This window comes from Trifolium pratense, linkage group LG5 (genome assembly GCF_020283565.1).
Source record: "Trifolium pratense cultivar HEN17-A07 linkage group LG5, ARS_RC_1.1, whole genome shotgun sequence".
NCBI classification, from domain to species: domain Eukaryota; kingdom Viridiplantae; phylum Streptophyta; class Magnoliopsida; order Fabales; family Fabaceae; genus Trifolium; species Trifolium pratense.
In genome coordinates this window covers 13,413,553-13,434,477 of record NC_060063.1, presented here as the reverse complement: position 1 = coordinate 13,434,477, position 20,925 = coordinate 13,413,553, and the positions used below count along the sequence as shown (strand labels likewise).

The 20,925-nt window shown below is 35.7% G+C and overlaps 1 protein-coding gene across 1 annotated transcript; it reads right to left on the bottom strand.

Annotated features, from left to right (window-relative positions):
* Positions 1 to 541: 541 nt before the first annotated feature.
* On the bottom strand, positions 542 to 20,443 carry LOC123882907 (serine carboxypeptidase-like 45). Its single transcript, XM_045931559.1, has 14 exons — positions 19,872 to 20,443; positions 18,879 to 19,041; positions 18,713 to 18,756; positions 4,876 to 5,002; positions 4,392 to 4,496; positions 4,216 to 4,311; positions 4,020 to 4,112; positions 3,850 to 3,920; positions 2,739 to 2,933; positions 2,566 to 2,649; positions 2,351 to 2,475; positions 1,921 to 2,013; positions 1,709 to 1,823; positions 542 to 827 (listed from the first exon to the last, which is right to left on the bottom strand). The coding sequence occupies exons 2-14, from the start codon at positions 18,997 to 18,999 to the stop codon at positions 666 to 668; spliced, it is 1,431 nt and encodes a 476-aa protein (XP_045787515.1). The 5' UTR covers positions 19,000 to 19,041; positions 19,872 to 20,443; the 3' UTR covers positions 542 to 665.
* Positions 20,444 to 20,925: the final 482 nt, after the last annotated feature.

Genomic DNA, 20,925 nt, shown 5'->3' with positions numbered 1-20,925 from the left:
TTTCATAAGTGAGTACTTGGAGAAGGGTGCCGTTCTTTGAATTTCAAGAGATTTGTGGGATTTGAAATTGCATTTTCGGTTTTATGACTTGCATTTGAGACAAATTATTGCATAACATGGGCTGGTAGGTCAGATGTAGGAATAGCATTTTTGGTTTAGTGACGGTTTTTTTCCGGATGGGTGCAGATTTTAAGAATAATGGGAAAAGAACCACCTCCGGTGTAATTATGGCAAAGTTATAGCTCGAAAGGAATAGACTACGGTCAAGTAGCTCAAGGACAGAGTGGGAAACAATTAGGAAGGATCTAGAAAAATTGTTCGCTGAGTCATTGCCTATTCTAAGGCATGTTTTTTTTTTTTTTTTACCAAAACAAACTTAACTCATATTATTGATTAAAACATAATCAACACAAGGAGGAATGAAATTAAAACTACGAAAACTTGCCCAAGAAATGGCTACCCTTGTAAGGCTATGAGTGACCATATACGTTTGTCTCCTATCAAACATTACCTCAAAGTTTACCTTTAAATGATAGTCAAATTTCAATCGACTCTACATATTCATTTGAACTGTAAAAAATGTCTTTCATGTCAATATTTCAAAACTCTAATTAATTCAAATTTAATTACAATAAAATCAAATGTTTATGAATCAAACAATTAAATTAAAATGGTACAGTGATGTTCACTGGGAGAGGTTTTCCTTCGATAAAACTCTTAAAGAGCCGGAGGGACCTCCTTGGTTGAGAAGCTGCAGCTGCATGACCTGCTCCTTTGATGGTTGCAAAGGTGAGGTTGTCCCCATAAGTTTCGGTCCATCCAGCAACCTAAACAGTCAAATATTAAAATAAGTTAGTTTCAAATATTAAAATAAGTTAGTTTTAAAGGTTGGAATGAAAATATAGTAATGTAAGTAAAAAACCTAATTTTTTTTGAAAACGCAAAAAATTATATTGATAGAACCTCCTACAAAGCACAAGAAGCACTTTGAAGGATAAAATTATACAACCACCTTTTCAGATAGGCACAACAGGATACAGCCAAGCAAAATAAATTAAGCCTAAGCCTCTTGAACACCTAATAAATCAACACTAAAAGAAATGCTACAAGTCTTTTATATATTTTTCCAGTCGTAATTCTAGACCCTTGACACAATGCAACCTGAAGCCACTAGTAAAGAATAAACACAGCTAGAGCTGCAGACGAGCTACATGATAAATGACTACAAAACTATAGAACAGAAAAAGAAAAAAAGAAAAAAACACTGCTTGATCCTTTGAGGTAAGAAAAGAACGTCTTAGGATCTCGGTCACTGCCACAAACAACTAGCGGACTAACGAAGAAAATGATTAAAACTCAATTCTTCCGCCGCAGCCTATCGGACAGAATTTGAGATGCAACCAAGACAGTTCAGCTGCAAAATTAGCTTACCACACAAAGGATAAAAGATTCGACACCGCCAGACCAGAAACAGAACTAGAAAAAAACAACTCAGCCTCTGTCAAGGGTACATAGAAAGACGCAAAACAAAAACGAAACCCAAACCATCCAATTTAGCAGAGAAAACGTGCTGCCAGCCAGATGAGCAGAAATTAAAAAACCTAATGACTTGTTATATTGTTTTTTTAAGAGGGACTTACTATATTACATTGTTTGCCAAAAAATTATTAACATATCACCAAAATAACAAAAATATTTAAATATTTACCTGTGGTCCATCAAACCAGGATCTGTGGCCCTCGCGGTCCAGACCAATATCCTTGGCCAATCCTTGTAATAGAGAATGTGTCCCTATTAATGGAAGGTAAGCATCTTGGTCTCCACTGCATACAAAAATAATTTTACTTAGTGATATATGAATGTAATGACAATGTAATTAACTATAAAGTTGGAAGAATTAAAAAAAAAAAACTAACTAACCTATAAACCATTACTCTTACTCCGGACTTAACAAGTCTCCCAAGTAGAGATATGATCGGATCCTCAAAATTCTTCCGGTTGTAGAGGAGGACACTGTAACGAAAGAAAATGGTTTTCATGAAGAAAATAAAAAAAAACATTTGATAATATATATATATATATATATATATATATATATATATATATATATATATATATATATATATATATATATATATATATATATATATATATATATATATATATATATATATATATATATTGTTATAATGATAATATTATATTTATTGAAAACATAGATTTTATTTTCAATATATATTTTATTTATTAATATTTTATAACAATAAATATTTTTTTTTAGAACCAATAACAATAAATATTTTAAGATTATAAAAATACAGTAAAAAAAAAAAATCAATAAATCACTTACGTACTACATATCGTCCACTCGGTAATCCCCATCAGCTTTGCATGAATTGCTTCACGCACTTCTCCTCGGTTCATGTACGAGGGGGTTTCATGCTCCACACACACATCTCTTTTCTCTCCATCATCCTACACCAAAGATGAGATGAAAGGAAACATGAGAATATTAACAGAAAAATTAAGAAAAACTAGATTTAAAGAGGGTGGATGAGTACATACCATTGGAGTCTCATTAACCCATTGAAACTCGGATGGGAGGCAAATGTCTTCCATAATATTGAAGGAGTCCACAAGACGACCAACCTGTCCATTGAAGTTGGTCAATCGTTGATCTATTTACTTAATAAAGAGACGATTTTTAAAAAAGTATATGTATATACATATCCACTTACCTCTTTGGAAAATTGATACAACACTTGCTTACAAGTGGTACTAAGTGTCCCATATATATTTTCCCTCATAATTTGGGCATAGTTGCAGACAGTCCGCAACATGCCATATGTTTCCACAGATATTAACCCATGTGACCATAAAAATTCGGCCCTAGAGTTGTAATCCGTGGTAAATTCCAGAAGAGGATTGCCCATCTGCAAATGTGAGAACAAGTGTTAGTACTTATTCATCATACACAAGTTTTCTTATCATGTAATTACTCCCTCCATTCCTTATTATAAGCAATAAAACATCAAAATAAAAAATTGGCAAACAATAATTAAGCACAAAACAGACAAGCACACTTGAAAACAAACCAAAAGGCCTCAAACTAGTACAACCCTGGACCTAATACAGACACACAAATAATAATCCAATTACAAGGCAGCCAGAGAAAGCTCAATCCGGACACCAAGGAAAATGAAAAAGAGCATAGACCTCAATCCGACACAACCGGACGAGGAATTTGGGATACAACCAAGATATCCACAGATGACAACCACAAATCAAATGCTCCACAGAAGACAAATGAGATGTCAGTATGTCACTAACTGTCATAAAAGAAGCATACAACCTATGCATAAACAATACACTGAACAGCACCCCAGGACTCTATTTAAACCACTATGTCTTAAATCAAACCAAACCAGTTATGAAACTACACCAAATCTGATGCACCAGCTAACAGAATCCTACAACAGCATCCAATGCAACAAATACTTGATCACATACCAGAGATTAAGAAACTAGGATTAGCACCTTATATCCATTACCGAACTGAACCTCCTAGACACACTCTATTGATTCACATTATAATCCATGTTACTATCTTTAACTTTACTTCCTTAATATGTGCGAACAATAAAAGGAGGTGCACACAGATGTTGTTTCTTTATGATACATGAAGGATTATTTTTGTAAATGTATTTTAAATCAAAAGAAATAGTTAATTTTAACTGATTTCCTAAATATGTATCAAATTCATTAAATTTGCTTATAAAATAGAATGGAGAGAGTATTAATTAATTAATTAATTAATTAAAAATTAATCATATCAAATACTATACTTACAGCTATCCCCTTCAAATTGAAGCTTGGTTTAGACTGGAGAATGAGCTCTGCAATCTGGGGAGCCCAATGCCCTGAAAACAAGTATGAGTTGCATTAGTAAAAAGAAATTGAATTAATAAATGGAAAATTTCAAAACTAAATAATTAACAATCATTAAGTAAATAAACTACCTGCATAGCTTACTCCGGTAATGAAAACATCACTATTCTGGTACTTTTGGAACCTGGTGAACCAACCTTGGAGGAAAACAAGGGAATCCCTTGCTGCAAAACACAGTTAGAGTTAGGTATCACGTATCAGATGAAATTGAATAGAAATCTAAATTCAAAATTAAAGTAAAATATTGATTGTTTTTGTTATAACAACCTGTCCTCTCATCGTTCACCATGAAATAATCAGAGGTGTTGGTGGAATAAGAAAAGCCAACACCTGCAGGGGATTCCAAATACAGCATATTGGCCACTGCACAACAAGGAAAGAAATTTAATTTTTAGTATAAGCAAAATTGAACAAACATACAATAAAAATTTGATCGGGGTTACCTCGGTTCCAGCTGTACCGATTTTTTACTAGACCACCCTTTTTGGTGGGATGGAAAGGACCATGCTCAGAAAAAGCTCCTTGGCCGATAGAAGAACAGCCAGGTCCTTTGAAATCCAAAGAAAGAAACATTATCAGAATATTTGTTTACAAAATTAAATTAATATACTAATTTCAAAAACAGTAAACTAATTTCATGCTTCCATTTTCATTTCAATCTCATTCAATCAAGCATTCCTTTAGTATTTGGACTTTTAAAGTCTAACCAATAATCATCACGCATTCCTTTTGTATTTGCAATTTTGCATCAAAAAATATAACAGTAAACTAATTTCAGAAACAGAGAGCAACAAAAAAATAACAGATTCTTACGTTGTTTATGAACCAATTTTTATCAGTAAACAAACACCAAGGAAAAAAACACACTATAAGAAATTGATAGACAAATAAAATGATGAAAGATATGAGAAAGTTATTAAACAATACCTCCACTTAACCATAGGACTACAGGTTTTGATACAGCATCAAACTCGGATTCAACAAAATAGTAGAAGAGGTTCCTTTGGTTGACTTCGTCAACAGTAATGTAGCCAGCAAACTGTTGGAAGTCAACCTTGTTGGCGCAGCTGAAGCTTTTGGCTTCGATCACTTTGGCCTGCACAGGCCTAGCAAGCAAGGATACACGCGCGCGCTGCACTGCACTCTGGCCACGCCAATGAGCACAGTTTCTGCAGGATCTACTATCCTTGTTGCTGCAACAATGGTGAATGAATGGAAAGAATGAAAAGCACTTGATTAACAGAGGAAGAAGAAGATGATTAGAAAAAAATAGAATCAGTTTTATTCATCCACAATGGGGAAAAGTAGTTGGATTACAATCACTAATCATGAGCCATTTATTTATACTACTAGATCATCACATTAGTTGATGATTCTCTTAGGCCCTAACCAACTAACAACTTCCTAACTGACTCTAACACACTCTAACAACCTAGGTGAATCAAACCTAACTGATTCTAACAAACTACACTTAACAAACTAACTAACTTGCTTCTCAAGCAACTAGTTACACTTTCACTTTTGCTTAACTTGCACACCAAGTCAGCTTGCACAATATGAATTAATCATCTAAAGTCTTCTTAGATTCAACACACCCCCTTAATTCATGTTGTCCACTGTCTCAATTCCCATTTCACTTCTCAACTTTTCAAATACCTGCACTGTTACAGCCTTGGTTAACAAGTCTGCAACTTGCTCATCACTTCTGCAGTGCATTAGGGCCAAGTTACCATTGCTTACCTGCTCTCTTAAGTAATGGAACCTTAGCTCTATATGCTTGCTTCTTCCATGAGCAATAGGGTTCTTTGCAAGATTGATAGCAGACATATTATCAATCTTCAAAGTAACTGTCTCACACTTGTCTTGACTGATCTCTTCAATTAGGTTTTTCAACCAAATAGCTTGACAAGTGCTGAGTGATGCTGCTATGTATTCAGCCTCACATGAGGATAAGGCCACTACAGGTTCCTTCTTTGAACACCATGATATTGGTGATCCACCATAGAAAAACATATAACCAGCAGTTGATTTTCTATCTTCATGATCACCACACCAATTTGAATCTGTATAGCCCACTAGCTTGCATTCTCTGTCTCTGTCACTTGCAGGGAACATAATACCATAGTTTATAGTCCCTTTCACATACCTAAGTATCCTTTTTACTGCAATCAAGTGTGAACCTTTAGGCCTTTCCATAAACCTGCTAGCAATCCCTACACTGTAAGCCAAGTCTGGTCTTGTATTGCACAAATACCTCAGAGAACCAATCATCTTTCTATAGAATGTAGGGTCTACATCCTCTTCTTCTACACACTTAGTTAGCTGTGACCTTGGCTCAGCAGGTGACAATGCAACATTGCATTTGTCCATCTCAAACTTCTTCAAAATCTCTGATGCATATCTAGTCTGGTGCATTAAGATTCCTTGCTCATTCCTCAGAAACTCAATGCCTAGAAAATATGTCATGAGGCCTAGATCTGTCATTTCAAACTCTTCCTTCAAGTCACCCTTGAACTCACTAATATAAGATTCATTGCTTCCTGTGATAAGCAAATCATCTACATATAGACAAATTATAATGACTCCCTTTGCAGCATCTTTCTTGACATACACTCCATGTTCTGTGACACATTTCTTAAACCCTATTTCATTTAAGAACTTGTCAATCCTTTTGTTCCAGGCTCTTGGAGCTTGTTTCAGACCATAGAGTGCCTTCTTAAGCTTATACACCTTAAGCTCTTGACCTTTCACTTCATAACCAGGTGGCTGGGCAACATACACTTCCTCTTCTATAGGACCATTCAGAAAAGCTGACTTCACATCCATTTGATACATTGGCCAATCATTTAGGTTAGCAAGAGCAGTTACTAACCTAATTATTTCCATTCTAGTAACAGGTGCAAACACTTCATCATAGTCAATACCTTCTTTCTGAAGAAATCCCTTTGCCACTAGCCTTGCTTTGTATCTGGTTATCTCACCCTTTGAGTTCACTTTCAGCTTGTAAACCCACTTCACATCTATTGCTTTATTTCTCTGTGGAAGATCCACCAGCTCCCATGTTTGATTGCTTTCAATTGAATCCAATTCTTCTTTCATAGCACCTCTCCACTTTTCACTTTGTAGAGCACTATGCACATCAATTGGTTCAGATTCAGCCATGAATGCTAAATGGATCAACTCACCATCATTGTTCACTTGCCCATCTGAGTTCATTTCACACTCTTGTAATCTTGCTGGTAGAACTCTAGGCCTATTTGATCTTCTTACCTCAGGCACTGGCTGATTTACTTGTTCTTCACTAACTTCTTCAATCATCACACTAGTTGACTTCTTTCTGTCATTAGTGTTCCAGTCCCATTCCTTGAGTTCATCAATTATTACATCTCTACTGATCACTACATTGTTGTTGATTGGATCATAGAGTTTGTAACCTCCAGTTGAGTGATAACCAACCAATATCATCATTGTTGACTTATCATCCAACTTCTTCCTCAATTGATCTGGTGTGTGTTTGAAAACTAGTGAACCAAACACTCTCATATGATTCACATTTGGCTTGTGTCCTGACCAACATTCTTCTGGTGTGATACCCTTCAATCTCTTTGTAGGGCATCTGTTTAATGTGTAAGTAGCAGTAGACACTGCTTCACCCCATAACTCCTTAGGTAAATGCTTTCCCTTCAGCATACACCTCACCATATCCATTATTGTTCTATTCTTTCTTTCAGCAGTCCCATTTTGCTGTGGAGTATATGGTGGGACTATGTCATGCACAATGCCTTCATTGTCACAGAATTTTGCAAATTCATGTGATACATACTCTCCACCCCCATCTGTTCTTAGGGTTTTGAGCCTCTTACCACTTTGTCTTTCAACTGTAGCTTTAAATTTCTTAAAAATTTCAAACACATCACTTTTCTTGCTTATCGAGTAAGTCCATAGTTTTCTGCTAAAGTCATCTATGAAACTTACAAAGTACCTGTTACCTCCAATTGAGTTCACTTGCATTGGACCACATACATCTGAATACACCACTTCAAGTACACTATTGGTTTTACTTGCTGCATGCTTGCTGAAGCTCCCTCTGTGCTGCTTTGATTGTACACACTCTTCACAAATCTCTTCAGGCACTTGCAGGCTTGGCAAGCCTGTCACCATCTTTGATTTTTGCAGCAAGCTGAGGTCCTTGAAATTCAAGTGCCCCATTCTATAGTGCCATCTCCACTCTTCTCTGCTTGATGCAGTCATCAAGCACTTGTGATTCAGAACATTGAGCCCAATCTTGAATGTCCTATTCTTTGACATTTCAGTTTTTAACATCAAGTTACCTTTAGTGTTGTACACTTTCAGCAACCTATTCTCCATTACAATTCTGTAATCTTTCTCTAGCAATTGGCCTATACTGAGTAGATTACATTTCATACCTGGTATGTACAATACACCAGAAATCACTGAACACTTGCCATCCTTTCTTTTGATGGTTACATCACCAATAGCTTGTACTGCAAGGCTGCTATTGTCTGCAAACTTAACATTGTGATTCTGAGTAGCTTTTAGGCTTGTGAACCAATCTTTCCTCCCTGTCATGTGTGTTGTACATCCAGTGTCAAGATACCATTTCTCTTGAAGATCACTTTCATCTTTTGTAGTTACAAGAAACATAACTGACCCTTCATCATCATCATCATTTCTAGCAATTTTGGCCTCAGCATCACTTGATTCCTCTCTGAATTTACATTCATCTGCAAAATGACCATAATTTTGGCAATTATAGCATTGAATGTGTTTCTTATCAAACTTGCCTCTTCCACCTCTGCCACCTCTTCCACCTCTTCCACCTCTTCCACCTCCATTGTAACCACCTCTACCGCCATTGAATTGTTTCTTCTGATTTCCACCTCCTTTGGTATCTTGATTCTCTTTTCCATTTCCATTCTGATAACTATCTTTTCCCTTATTGCCTTGCCATTTTCCCTTTCCTTTCTTATTCTTGTTACCCTGCTGTACTTGTAATGCTACCTCACCATTGGATTTATCAGAATTTCTCTGATTCATCCTTTGCTCATGTGCTTCTAAAGACCCTTGCAGTTCCTCAACCTTGATAGTGTCAAGATCCTTAGACTCTTCTATTGCAGCTACCACATAGTCAAACTTAGGAGTTAAAGATCTCAGTATCTTTTCAACTCTCATTGTACCAGACACAATTTCACCACATGCTTTCATTTCATTAACTAATTTTGCAATCTTTGTAAAGAACTCACTTACAGTTTCTTTTTCTTCCATTTGTAGCTGTGCAAACTTGCTTCTTAGGGTTTGTAGCTTCACTTTCTTCACCTTCTGATCTCCAGCATAAGCTATAGCCAAAATATCCCAAGCTTGCTTAGCTGATTCACAATCTCCAACCTTTTCAAAGATATCAGGGCTTACACTTTGATGAATTATGAACAATGCCTTGTAGTCTTTCTTCTTCAATTCTTTGTGTCGAGTTCTTTGAACCTCTGTTGCACCTTCTGAGAGTGATTCCACACCATTAATCACTTGATCCATCACATCTTGATAATTGAACAAGACTTTCATCTGTTTGCTCCAATTATCATAATTCTTTCCATCCAAGACTGGAAGATTCGCAGGGAATTGACCATTGTTAAAGGTTGCCATGGTTAAAGCACGAACCAGGCTCTTGATGCCAGATGTTGGCGCAGCTGAAGCTTTTGGCTTCGATCACTTTGGCCTGCACAGGCCTAGCAAGCAAGGATACACGCGCGCGCTGCACTGCACTCTGGCCACGCCAATGAGCACAGTTTCTGCAGGATCTACTATCCTTGTTGCTGCAACAATGGTGAATGAATGGAAAGAATGAAAAGCACTTTGTAACGACCCAATTTTCGTATTATTATTTTAATGTGTTAAAATATTTTATTTAACGTGGCATTTTAATTAAGTTAATAACTAGAGTTATTTATCGAGTACTTTAGTTATTAAGCGTATAGTGAGAGTTATCGTGTTATTGGGCCAAGCCAATTGGGCTTGAGGCCCAATGGGCCTTGTGAGTGTGTGTGGCGCCATATGGCATGAAGCAAGGGAGAGAACATTTCATTTTCTCATAACTTTGTGTTCTTGAGAGGAGAAGAGGAGAGCTTGGGAGCTAGGGCAAAGGGAGAGCTAGGGATTCGGGATCTTCGTCGTGTTTTCTTCGAATCCAGGTAAGAGAGTAGATTTCATATTCGTGGGTGACTCGAGGAAGGGGAGAATGTCGATTTCTCCTCACCCGAACTTCCTCCACCCCATTTTCGTTTTAGCTTAGAACGGATTTTCTTGATGGAAATCGTTCCTAAGATTCTTAATATGTTTAACATGCTTTTAACATGATTAATGAACGGATTTAATGGTTAAAAACGAGTTTTATAACAGATTAAACTCAAGAACTTTGTGTTCTTGAGAGTTTTGATGAAAAAGTGTTCAATCTTTACTTTTTCGATGTTTATGACGTAGATCTGAGAAATGAACTGTCCTTTTGTGTTTAGATATGCTTGTTGCACTTGAATATGAACTTATTTGGAGTTTATAACATGAAAAATGATTTATGTGAGAGTCTTGAGAGTTTAGAGTTTGAAAAGAGAAATGTAGAAAATTGTTATCTATGAGGTCTGAACCTTTACGTGCAATTTTGACCTCTTTTCGTTGTGAACTGGTTTTAGTGGCCAACATAAAAGTTGTAGCCCTGTTTGTTAGCTTTCCAACGAGTATATGTGCGTCTCCATTGGACTTTCGTAGCCCAAGTTATGATCGTTGCAATGAGAGGCTGTCCTGCAGAAATCAGAACCAGTTCATTCTGCAGAGAATTCGCCCCAGGCGAAATATATTTCGCCCCAGGCGAAAATTGGTCAGTGAGAACCAGTCATTCTGCAGTTATTTCGCCCCAGGCGAAATATATTTCGCCTCAGGCGAAAATGTTGCAGTTTTCACCAATTTTTCATCTGCTGTCTTCCTTTGCATGTATTTTCGATCAGTGGCTGATTCTTACATGATTGTTGATGATTGTTGATGCTTGTTGATGAAGAATGATGTGTTGATGAATTGTTGATTATATTTGTGAATTATAATTGTTGTTGATTGTTGATGATGTTTGTTTAAATATCAAAGAAGTATATTAAGGTGTTAATCAACTTAATAAAGAAGGATATTAGAGTATGTTATTCTAATAAAGAAGTATATCGAATTATGTTATTCGATAAAGACGGATATTAAGGTATTGATTATCTTAATAAAGACGGACGTTGGATAGTGTTCCACGTTATTGTTGACGGGCTATATGCCAAAATTGTTGATGAATATATTCATGAGTTTTGAGTGCATGCATCATGAATATTTAGGGATATTGGCTTGTCCAATAAAGAAGGATATCGAACTATATTTGTTTGATAAAGACGGATATCGGAGGTGAAATACTCTGATAAAGACGATGGTACCACATGCATTAGAGGTGTCTAGAGGACATAACATGAATGTGAAGCATTAGATTGCATTAGGGATTATGTGTGCATTTTATTATAAATGATGTTTGACACATACTTGGTAAATGTTGATTGTTAATCCGTATGTGTTACGCAGAGTCCGTCATGACTATAAAATGAACAACGCAGGGTCCGTCATGACCATAATCTGAACAATGTATTTGTGGTGTTAGATTACATTAGGAACTTTATGTATATTCCTATTTGTAACTGAGTTATGTGCTATTTGTGGATGTTTTGGTATTGTCCGAGACGACGTGAAACTATATGTTTGGTGTATTTTGTGGATGATTGATTATGTGATAAATGAAGTATATGCATGATATATGAATATGCATGAATGATGGTGATGTATATGTATAATGTATGATTATGCATGTTGTTATGAAGAAGTGTTTAAGTACCATTTACTTACACTTGTATATTTTGAGTATGTTATCTAACTCTCTTTTATGCGTTATGTGCTGGACCGTTGGGGGTCCAGATTTTACAGGATTTTGTGGTATTCGATGTCGAGTCGTCGGTGAAGCTCCGCTCTGATTGTGACACGGGAACAGGGGTTTTATATTGTATATAGAGTCTCCTTATCTAGGTTGTTTTGTATAATCAATAAATATATTATTTGATTTAAGATTTGTATAAACAAGTATTTTTACTAATGAACTAAATTAGTATTATTTTGATTGAAGAATGTAATACTCGAACCACAACTTTTATAATATCGAACATTACTTTCCGTTGCGTATTTTGAAAAAGATTTTACTAAAGGTAGAAATATTTAAATAATGGGTTTGGGTGTTACAATTGGTATCAGAGCCTGGTTGTCTTCGGACTGTGTGGGTTATGTGTCGATCAGAGCAGGTCTGTGCAGTCAGACCAAGTGAGTGTAGTGTGTCAGTCGTGTTTGTCTAACAATTTTGTGTTGTTTGTTTTGTGAAATCATTCATGTTGTTCATTTAGGAACTATGAGTGGTGTGAATTGGATTAATAGATCCATTGTTTTGTTGAGTAATGGTGTGAGTGCTATACTTCTATGTTTATAATAGTTGTATATGCGTAGAGTTTAACCTTTTTGTAGTTTAAACTTGATGGATTGATGCTTATTTGCTAATTGTTGATGATCCGGCATGATATAAAACTGCATGTGATGATCCGGCATGATATAAAACTGCATGTGACGATCCGGCATGATATAAAACTGCATGTCGTAATGATTTGAAATAATTTTAAAAACTAATATTATTTCTTGAAGATTTTGGTGAAAATATAGAGTTATTTTCTTTTGAGTGAGTGAAAATTAATTTTTCAAAATGGTGAGAAGAGTAGGATATTAATGTGTCCTGATATGTGTTTGTTATATGTTTGTTTATAACATGTGCTAGATGATTACTAGGCATTTGAAGTGCTATGCGTTTTATGAGTAAAAACATGAAGATCTCATAATTCTATGTTGTAATTGTGATGCATGATTCTAATTGTGCTTTCAAGTCTATAATGATGTTATATGCTTGATGTTTTGGATTTTGGTGGATTAGTGAGTCGAGAAAACGAGAGTTTAGTGAGCGTAAGTTCAAAACCGTAGCAGAGCACCCAGATTTTTGGATGTGCTCGCTAGGCGAAGAATGAACCTCGCTGAGTCTCGCTAAGTCTTGCTATATCCTGTGAATGTTTTTGACTTGTCTCGCCGGGAACTCGCTAGCTTTTGCTAAGCGAGGGAGCCAGACAAGAATTTTATTTTGTTGATGTCGTGTCCTAAGTTGATTGGATGTGAGTTTCTTGTCTTCTTGTGTTTGTTAGGACTAGAATAAATGTGAATATGAATTGTTGCTATGCAATATTCATTTTCTTGTGTTGTTTGATTTCCTAACTTTGAAAAGTGAGGGAAGTATAGGTTACTTGGATGCTTGCATGAATTTGTGTTAGTGTTTAGGTATCGTGGGTTAGGTTTTGCCCTGTATGCGACATGCGTGTAAACGATGTCGATACTAGTTTCTTCTTTTGGGAAGAATGTGTTTAGAGACGATAGAACCGTTAGGTGTGAGCACCGGAAGTTCTAGTGGAAGAGTGTAGGTGGGTTTGAAATAAGTGGGGGAGAAGGTTATATCCCTCTGAGATGTTTCGAACGTGAGAAGATTGGATGAGTAGAGATGTTCTTGAAGCGGAATATTCAGGAGTTGGTAACGTTGTTTGAAGTGGAACGAATGGGAGCAACAAGTTGTGAGAAACTACTAGAAGAGAAGTTGTCGGGCCAAGTGTTTCGTCGTGGGGCGTTAGTGAGATTGGTTAAGTAAGATGAAGAGCATTCGGGACGATCAAGGATCGTGTGTTGCACTAGAAGTATGGATATATGGTTTGTGTGGAGCGAAGTTGAAGTACCTATTCGATTAGAAGAAGTTGAATATGTAGAAGTGGAAGTGATTAGGATTCTTGAGAGGTGATGATTTTGAAGTAAGTTGTCATCCAAGGGGATCAGATGTTGTACCGGATGTTGGAGTAAGAAGTTTTACGTGAGTCGTGCATATGGTAGTATGTTGAATTGGTTGAACAAGTCGGAGTTCTAAGTCTAGTGTGCGAGGTGATTTCTAGAAGAGGTTTGAGAAACTTAGAGAAAGAGATGTGAAGATTAGTGAACTGTTGGTGTTAATTAATTGATGAAGGAAGTAGGTTTTAAAGTAGATGAGAATGGAATTGAGAAATATCATAATAGGATTGGTATGTTTGTTGAATCGTTGGAAGTAAGGACTGTATTAGTAGTCGAGTTTATTCGAAGATGGAAGTAGGATAACAATTCGAAAGATTTTGTGAGAGGCTTGCCGAAGAAAGGGTAATTGGATTTGGATAATGACAGGGCAATTTGTGTCGAAGTTGAATGAGATCCTAGAAGTGGAGATGAAGCTAAAAGAGAGGTATCATTTTTGAATGATGAAGAATAAGAAAGTTAGCCGTTGGAGAACGTGTTGAGAATGAGTAGTATGAGGTCATGTTGGAAGTGACTTGTGTTAGGTGAGAATTTGCGAAAAGGATTACCGCACATATGAGTAGATGTTGTGTTTGAGCACATATAGTAAGGAGTTGAAGGTGATGCCTAAGGTAAGTGTCAGAGAGCATTTGGTAGTGCCCACAAGATAAGAGTGAGTAAGTATTTGCTAAGGAATTTGGATTCATGGAATGGAAGAGTCGGTGGAGACTAGTTTTGTTAGATGCATCGTGGATGTTGATGAGGTATGGTCACAATCGGTGACAATGAAGTAAAGGATTTTAAATTGTTTCATCATGGATGCTGAAACGGTAGTGACTTGGTGCATAACTTAAAATGTATTTTTGGACGAGAATTTTTAGAAATTTTCTAGAAATGTCATGTTGGGAGTAGACAAGGAGTCATGAGTAAGAATACTAAGACAAAAGTTGATTAGAATTTAATGGATAGAGTTAGATCGTATGGCGAATATTTGGAGCTTTGTAGATTTAATTCAAGAGTTTGATTTTGGTATCGAATGTACTAAGGAGGAGTTTAAAGATAACTATCCAAAGAGAGATGATGATTGGTAGAGGTCGGAGGTGAATAAGAAACCGATGGGTGAATAAACGAAGAAGAGTATACTTGTTGCAATGCAAGATGATGAGGAACATGGATAGATGGATTATGAGAGAATTGAAGATGTTGTTGGAATCAACGAGATAGAGGTTATGATTGTTTGGAGAACCAATTTTAGGCGGTAGCCTAATTTTGAAGTAGCAAATTGCTAAGGGATTAAGGAGAAGTGGTATTGGAAAATGTTGCATTAAGGAATGCAAATGTTGGTTGAGAGATTACTTGGGAACGGAATAGTCGTGTTGGGATTTGACTCAATGATTGGAGATACGTGAGAAAAGGAATTTGACGGTTAGAGACGGTAGTTTTTAGCTTGTGTCAATGAAGTTTGAGAATGTTGGTCATCAAGTGATTGTTGGAATTGAACTATCAAGTGATAAGTTGGAATAAGATTCGAATATGAATAAGTGATGTAACACGGTTAAGTGATTCATGAGGGAATCAGAGAATTATGGAGTTGTGGAAGTATTCCACGGAAGTATCTTTCGGAGAGTCGATTGGTTATACCTGTTTTGGGGTAGAGTTGTGAGTACCGTAGAATGTAAATCTATGGATGTTTCGTGCGAAGTGGACGTTTAGCGGTTCGATAAGAATGGTTTATGCCGATATCATGATTGTTGACTATCTATCGACAAATTGAGGAACTGGCCGTCCTTGATCTCTTGTTGATAAATGGACAAAAATTGTGTTGGATGGGATAAACTAATTTTGTCATACTTAGTAATGTGTAGCGTTTTGAACGTTTCGTTGGAAGGTCGGATACAGGAGTTATCCGGAGTTGTTTTAGTAGCGTAATTTTCGAGGGCGAAAATCTTTTAAGTGGGGGAGAGTTGTAACGACCCAATTTTCGTATTATTATTTTAATGTGTTAAAATATTTTATTTAACGTGGCATTTTAATTAAGTTAATAACTAGAGTTATTTATCGAGTACTTTAGTTATTAAGCGTATAGTGAGAGTTATCGTGTTATTGGGCCAAGCCAATTGGGCTTGAGGCCCAATGGGCCTTGTGAGTGTGTGTGGCGCCATATGGCATGAAGCAAGGGAGAGAACATTTCATTTTCTCATAACTTTGTGTTCTTGAGAGGAGAAGAGGAGAGCTTGGGAGCTAGGGCAAAGGGAGAGCTAGGGATTCGGGATCTTCGTCGTGTTTTCTTCGAATCCAGGTAAGAGAGTAGATTTCATATTCGTGGGTGACTCGAGGAAGGGGAGAATGTCGATTTCTCCTCACCCGAACTTCCTCCACCCCATTTTCGTTTTAGCTTAGAACGGATTTTCTTGATGGAAATCGTTCCTAAGATTCTTAATATGTTTAACATGCTTTTAACATGATTAATGAACGGATTTAATGGTTAAAAACGAGTTTTATAACAGATTAAACTCAAGAACTTTGTGTTCTTGAGAGTTTTGATGAAAAAGTGTTCAATCTTTACTTTTTCGATGTTTATGACGTAGATCTGAGAAATGAACTGTCCTTTTGTGTTTAGATATGCTTGTTGCACTTGAATATGAACTTATTTGGAGTTTATAACATGAAAAATGATTTATGTGAGAGTCTTGAGAGTTTAGAGTTTGAAAAGAGAAATGTAGAAAATTGTTATCTATGAGGTCTGAACCTTTACGTGCAATTTTGACCTCTTTTCGTTGTGAACTGGTTTTAGTGGCCAACATAAAAGTTGTAGCCCTGTTTGTTAGCTTTCCAACGAGTATATGTACGTCTCCATTGGACTTTCGTAGCCCAAGTTATGATCGTTGCAATGAGAGGCTGTCCTGCAGAAATCAGAACCAGTTCATTCTGCAGAGAATTCGCCCCAGGCGAAATATATTTCGCCCCAGGCGAAAATTGGTCAGTGAGAACCAGTCATTCTGCAGTTATTTCGCCCCAGGCGAAATATATTTCGCCTCAGGCGAAAATGTTGCAGTTTTCACCAATTTTTCATCTGCTGTCTTCCTTTGCATGTATTTTCGATCAGTGGCTGATTCTTACATGATTGTTGATGATTGTTGATGCTTGTTGATGCTTGTTGATGAAGAATGATGTGTTGATGAATTGTTGATTATATTTGTGAATTATAATTGTTGTTGATTGTTGATGATGTTTGTTTAAATATCAAAGAAGTATATTAAGGTGTTAATCAACTTAATAAAGAAGGATATTAGAGTATGTTATTCTAATAAAGAAGTATATCGAATTATGTTATTCGATAAAGACGGATATTAAGGTATTGATTATCTTAATAAAGACGGACGTTGGATAGTGTTCCACGTTATTGTTGACGGGCTATATGCCAAAATTGTTGATGAATATATTCATGAGTTTTGAGTGCATGCATCATGAATATTTAGGGATATTGGCTTGTCCAATAAAGAAGGATATCGAACTATATTTGTTTGATAAAGACGGATATCGGAGGTGAAATACTCTGATAAAGACGATGGTACCACATGCATTAGAGGTGTCTAGAGGACATAACATGAATGTGAAGCATTAGATTGCATTAGGGATTATGTGTGCATTTTATTATAAATGATGTTTGACACATACTTGGTAAATGTTGATTGTTAATCCGTATGTGTTACGCAGAGTCCGTCATGACTATAAAATGAACAACGCAGGGTCCGTCATGACCATAATCTGAACAATGTATTTGTGGTGTTAGATTACATTAGGAACTTTATGTATATTCCTATTTGTAACTGAGTTATGTGCTATTTGTGGATGTTTTGGTATTGTCCGAGACGACGTGAAACTATATGTTTGGTGTATTTTGTGGATGATTGATTATGTGATAAATGAAGTATATGCATGATATATGAATATGCATGAATGATGGTGATGTATATGTATAATGTATGATTATGCATGTTGTTATGAAGAAGTGTTTAAGTACCATTTACTTACACTTGTATATTTTGAGTATGTTATCTAACTCTCTTTTATGCGTTATGTGCTGGACCGTTGGGGGTCCAGATTTTACAGGATTTTGTGGTATTCGATGTCGAGTCGTCGGTGAAGCTCCGCTCTGATTGTGACACGGGAACAGGGGTTTTATATTGTATATAGAGTCTCCTTATCTAGGTTGTTTTGTATAATCAATAAATATATTATTTGATTTAAGATTTGTATAAACAAGTATTTTTACTAATGAACTAAATTAGTATTATTTTGATTGAAGAATGTAATACTCGAACCACAACTTTTATAATATCGAACATTACTTTCCGTTGCGTATTTTGAAAAAGATTTTACTAAAGGTAGAAATATTTAAATAATGGGTTTGGGTGTTACACACTTGATTAACAGAGGAAGAAGAAGATGATTAGAAAAAAATAGAATCAGTTTTATTCATCCACAATGGGGAAAAGTAGTTGGATTACAATCACTAATCATGAGCCATTTATTTATACTACTAGATCATCACATTAGTTGATGATTCTCTTAGGCCCTAACCAACTAACAACTTCCTAACTGACTCTAACACACTCTAACAACCTAGGTGAATCAAACCTAACTGATTCTAACAAACTACACTTAACAAACTAACTAACTTGCTTCTCAAGCAACTAGTTACACTTTCACTTTTGCTTAACTTGCACACCAAGTCAGCTTGCACAATATGAATTAATCATCTAAAGTCTTCTTAGATTCAACAAACCTTAGGCTGATCCGGTAAACGGATCACCTTGTCAGCTTCGGATGCTAAGTATTTTAACAGACAAAAAGGAAAAAGAAATCAGTCATGATAAAATAATAACAATAACAAGAGATAACAAAGAGGAAGGTTTGAGAAGAAGTAAAGTAATTGTAGAATTGGTTTTTACCTTGAGTAGGAAGATCAGAGAAAGGTAGTTCCATATGTACTGAGTGTTGGCTCAAGTAGTAAGCCAACAAGACAATGCAGGTTGCAATTGCAACCAATAAACCACTACGGATATGAATCATTATTGTTGATGTGGTTGGCGAGTAGTAGAACAGTATTGAAAACTGTTACAAAATAGTAAGTTAGAACTTAGAAGTCAAATGAAAATCCAATTGCTCCTGCTCTATTGATACACATAAATAGCAGTGCAATTAACAATGAAAAACACAGTCCGAAATTGAAGCCTCACTCACGGTACCAAATGATTGAGATGTAAAGAGTAAATAAAACATTTTTATTAAATATTTTTAGGACTGTTCATGGTTCAGTTAAGCAGAACGGTACTTATAATTTTTTGAAGTTATGGTTTCCTGAATTGTTAAGCACAAGTTAAGCACTTTTTTTGCCCTTTTAAATTCATAATATTAAAAGGAAGCAACTTCCTTATAGAAACATGATCAAACTAATAAATTAAAACTTAGTATCAAAACAGTGGCATGTCGAATGGTAACTAACCAAATTAAACATGCATTTTAGCCAAAGGCTTAAATGAAATCAAATTATTAAGTTGTTGAAACTAGCTAGATTCAATACACCCTTAATTAATAATTGAAGCCACTAGGTTTGGTCTAGTGGTGAGGGGTTTGGGTAGTATGTTATAAGTCATGGGTTGTTTCCCAACTCATTGTAAACCAAAAAAAAAAAATATATGAACAAGCAAGAAAACTTAGATGCTACAAACTTAATAATTCAGAATAATTGACTCTACAAACTTAGATGAAGCTGACAACTAAGAATAATTCAGAATAATTTACTCTACAAAATCATGCTACCACAACCTCAGAAGCATCTGTTTGCTTTTTGTATACATCTGTCTATTCAGAATTGAAACCAGAAGCAACAATGAACGTAAATCCAAAAGCAAACGCAGAAATAGAAAGGGATTGGGGTTTACCTTATCAGAATTGAAAAAGATATAATCAAACGTAGAAGGTTCCTGACTTGAGGTTGAGAATAGGATTCGATGGAAAACGGTATCAAGCTTAATTACTTTCCGTTGTGATCAATTGTAGTACCGATGTGTGTTTATGAAAGTGGAGCTTCGGGAAAGATTCATGTGCTTTTTTGTTCCTCCTCCACCTTTCTTCTTCTTCTTCTTCTTCTTCTTCTTCTTCTTCTTCTTCTTCTTCTTCTTCTTCTTCTTCTTCTTCTTCTTCTTCTTCTCTTTGATTGACATTCCATGCATTTGTGGTTCATCATAATAACACACACTATGAATGAATTCCACATATAGAAACTATGCTTTAAACAACTTTAGTCTAAACCAGCAAAAATTACACAACTATAGAAACTATATATACTTTGCAAAATGTTTTAAACAAGTTTAGTCTCAAAACAGAAAAATGGAATCCAACAAGAACAAAAACAAAAACAAAAGAAAAGAGGACTTATTTCACTTAAATAATGCAAACAAAGCCACCTGTCCCGCACTATTATATATTTTATCATATACTACCTCTGTCTCTTGACAAAAGTGAGTTGTGCTTAGAGCTGTAAAAAGGGCCTTAAGGGGCCGGCCCTTTAAGGGGCGGACCCACTTATTCCTGATTATTAATTTTATTTAAATTTTAAACAATTTTTCTAGTGTCGTGAACTTATTCTCGTTTTCTTCAATCAGCACTGTCCACGATCGGCACCCTAAAAAAACTGTGTTTAAAATTTAAATAAAATTAATAATCAGGAATAAGTGGGTCCACCCCTTAAAGGGCCGGCCCCTTAAGGCCCTTTTTACAGCTCTAGTTGTGGTGTTAAACTTATTGGTATTGTTTTTATAATTTTATCCTTTAAAAAAGAGAATGAGTTATTGCTTTCTAAAATATTTATAATAGATTGTAAAAAAACAAGCACTTTAATTAAGGTATGTTGGTAAAAAAATATTAATGTCCTTGAAAATTTGAAAGATGACTTAAGAAAAGGAACAAAAAAAATAAAAAATTCTAAAAATAGTC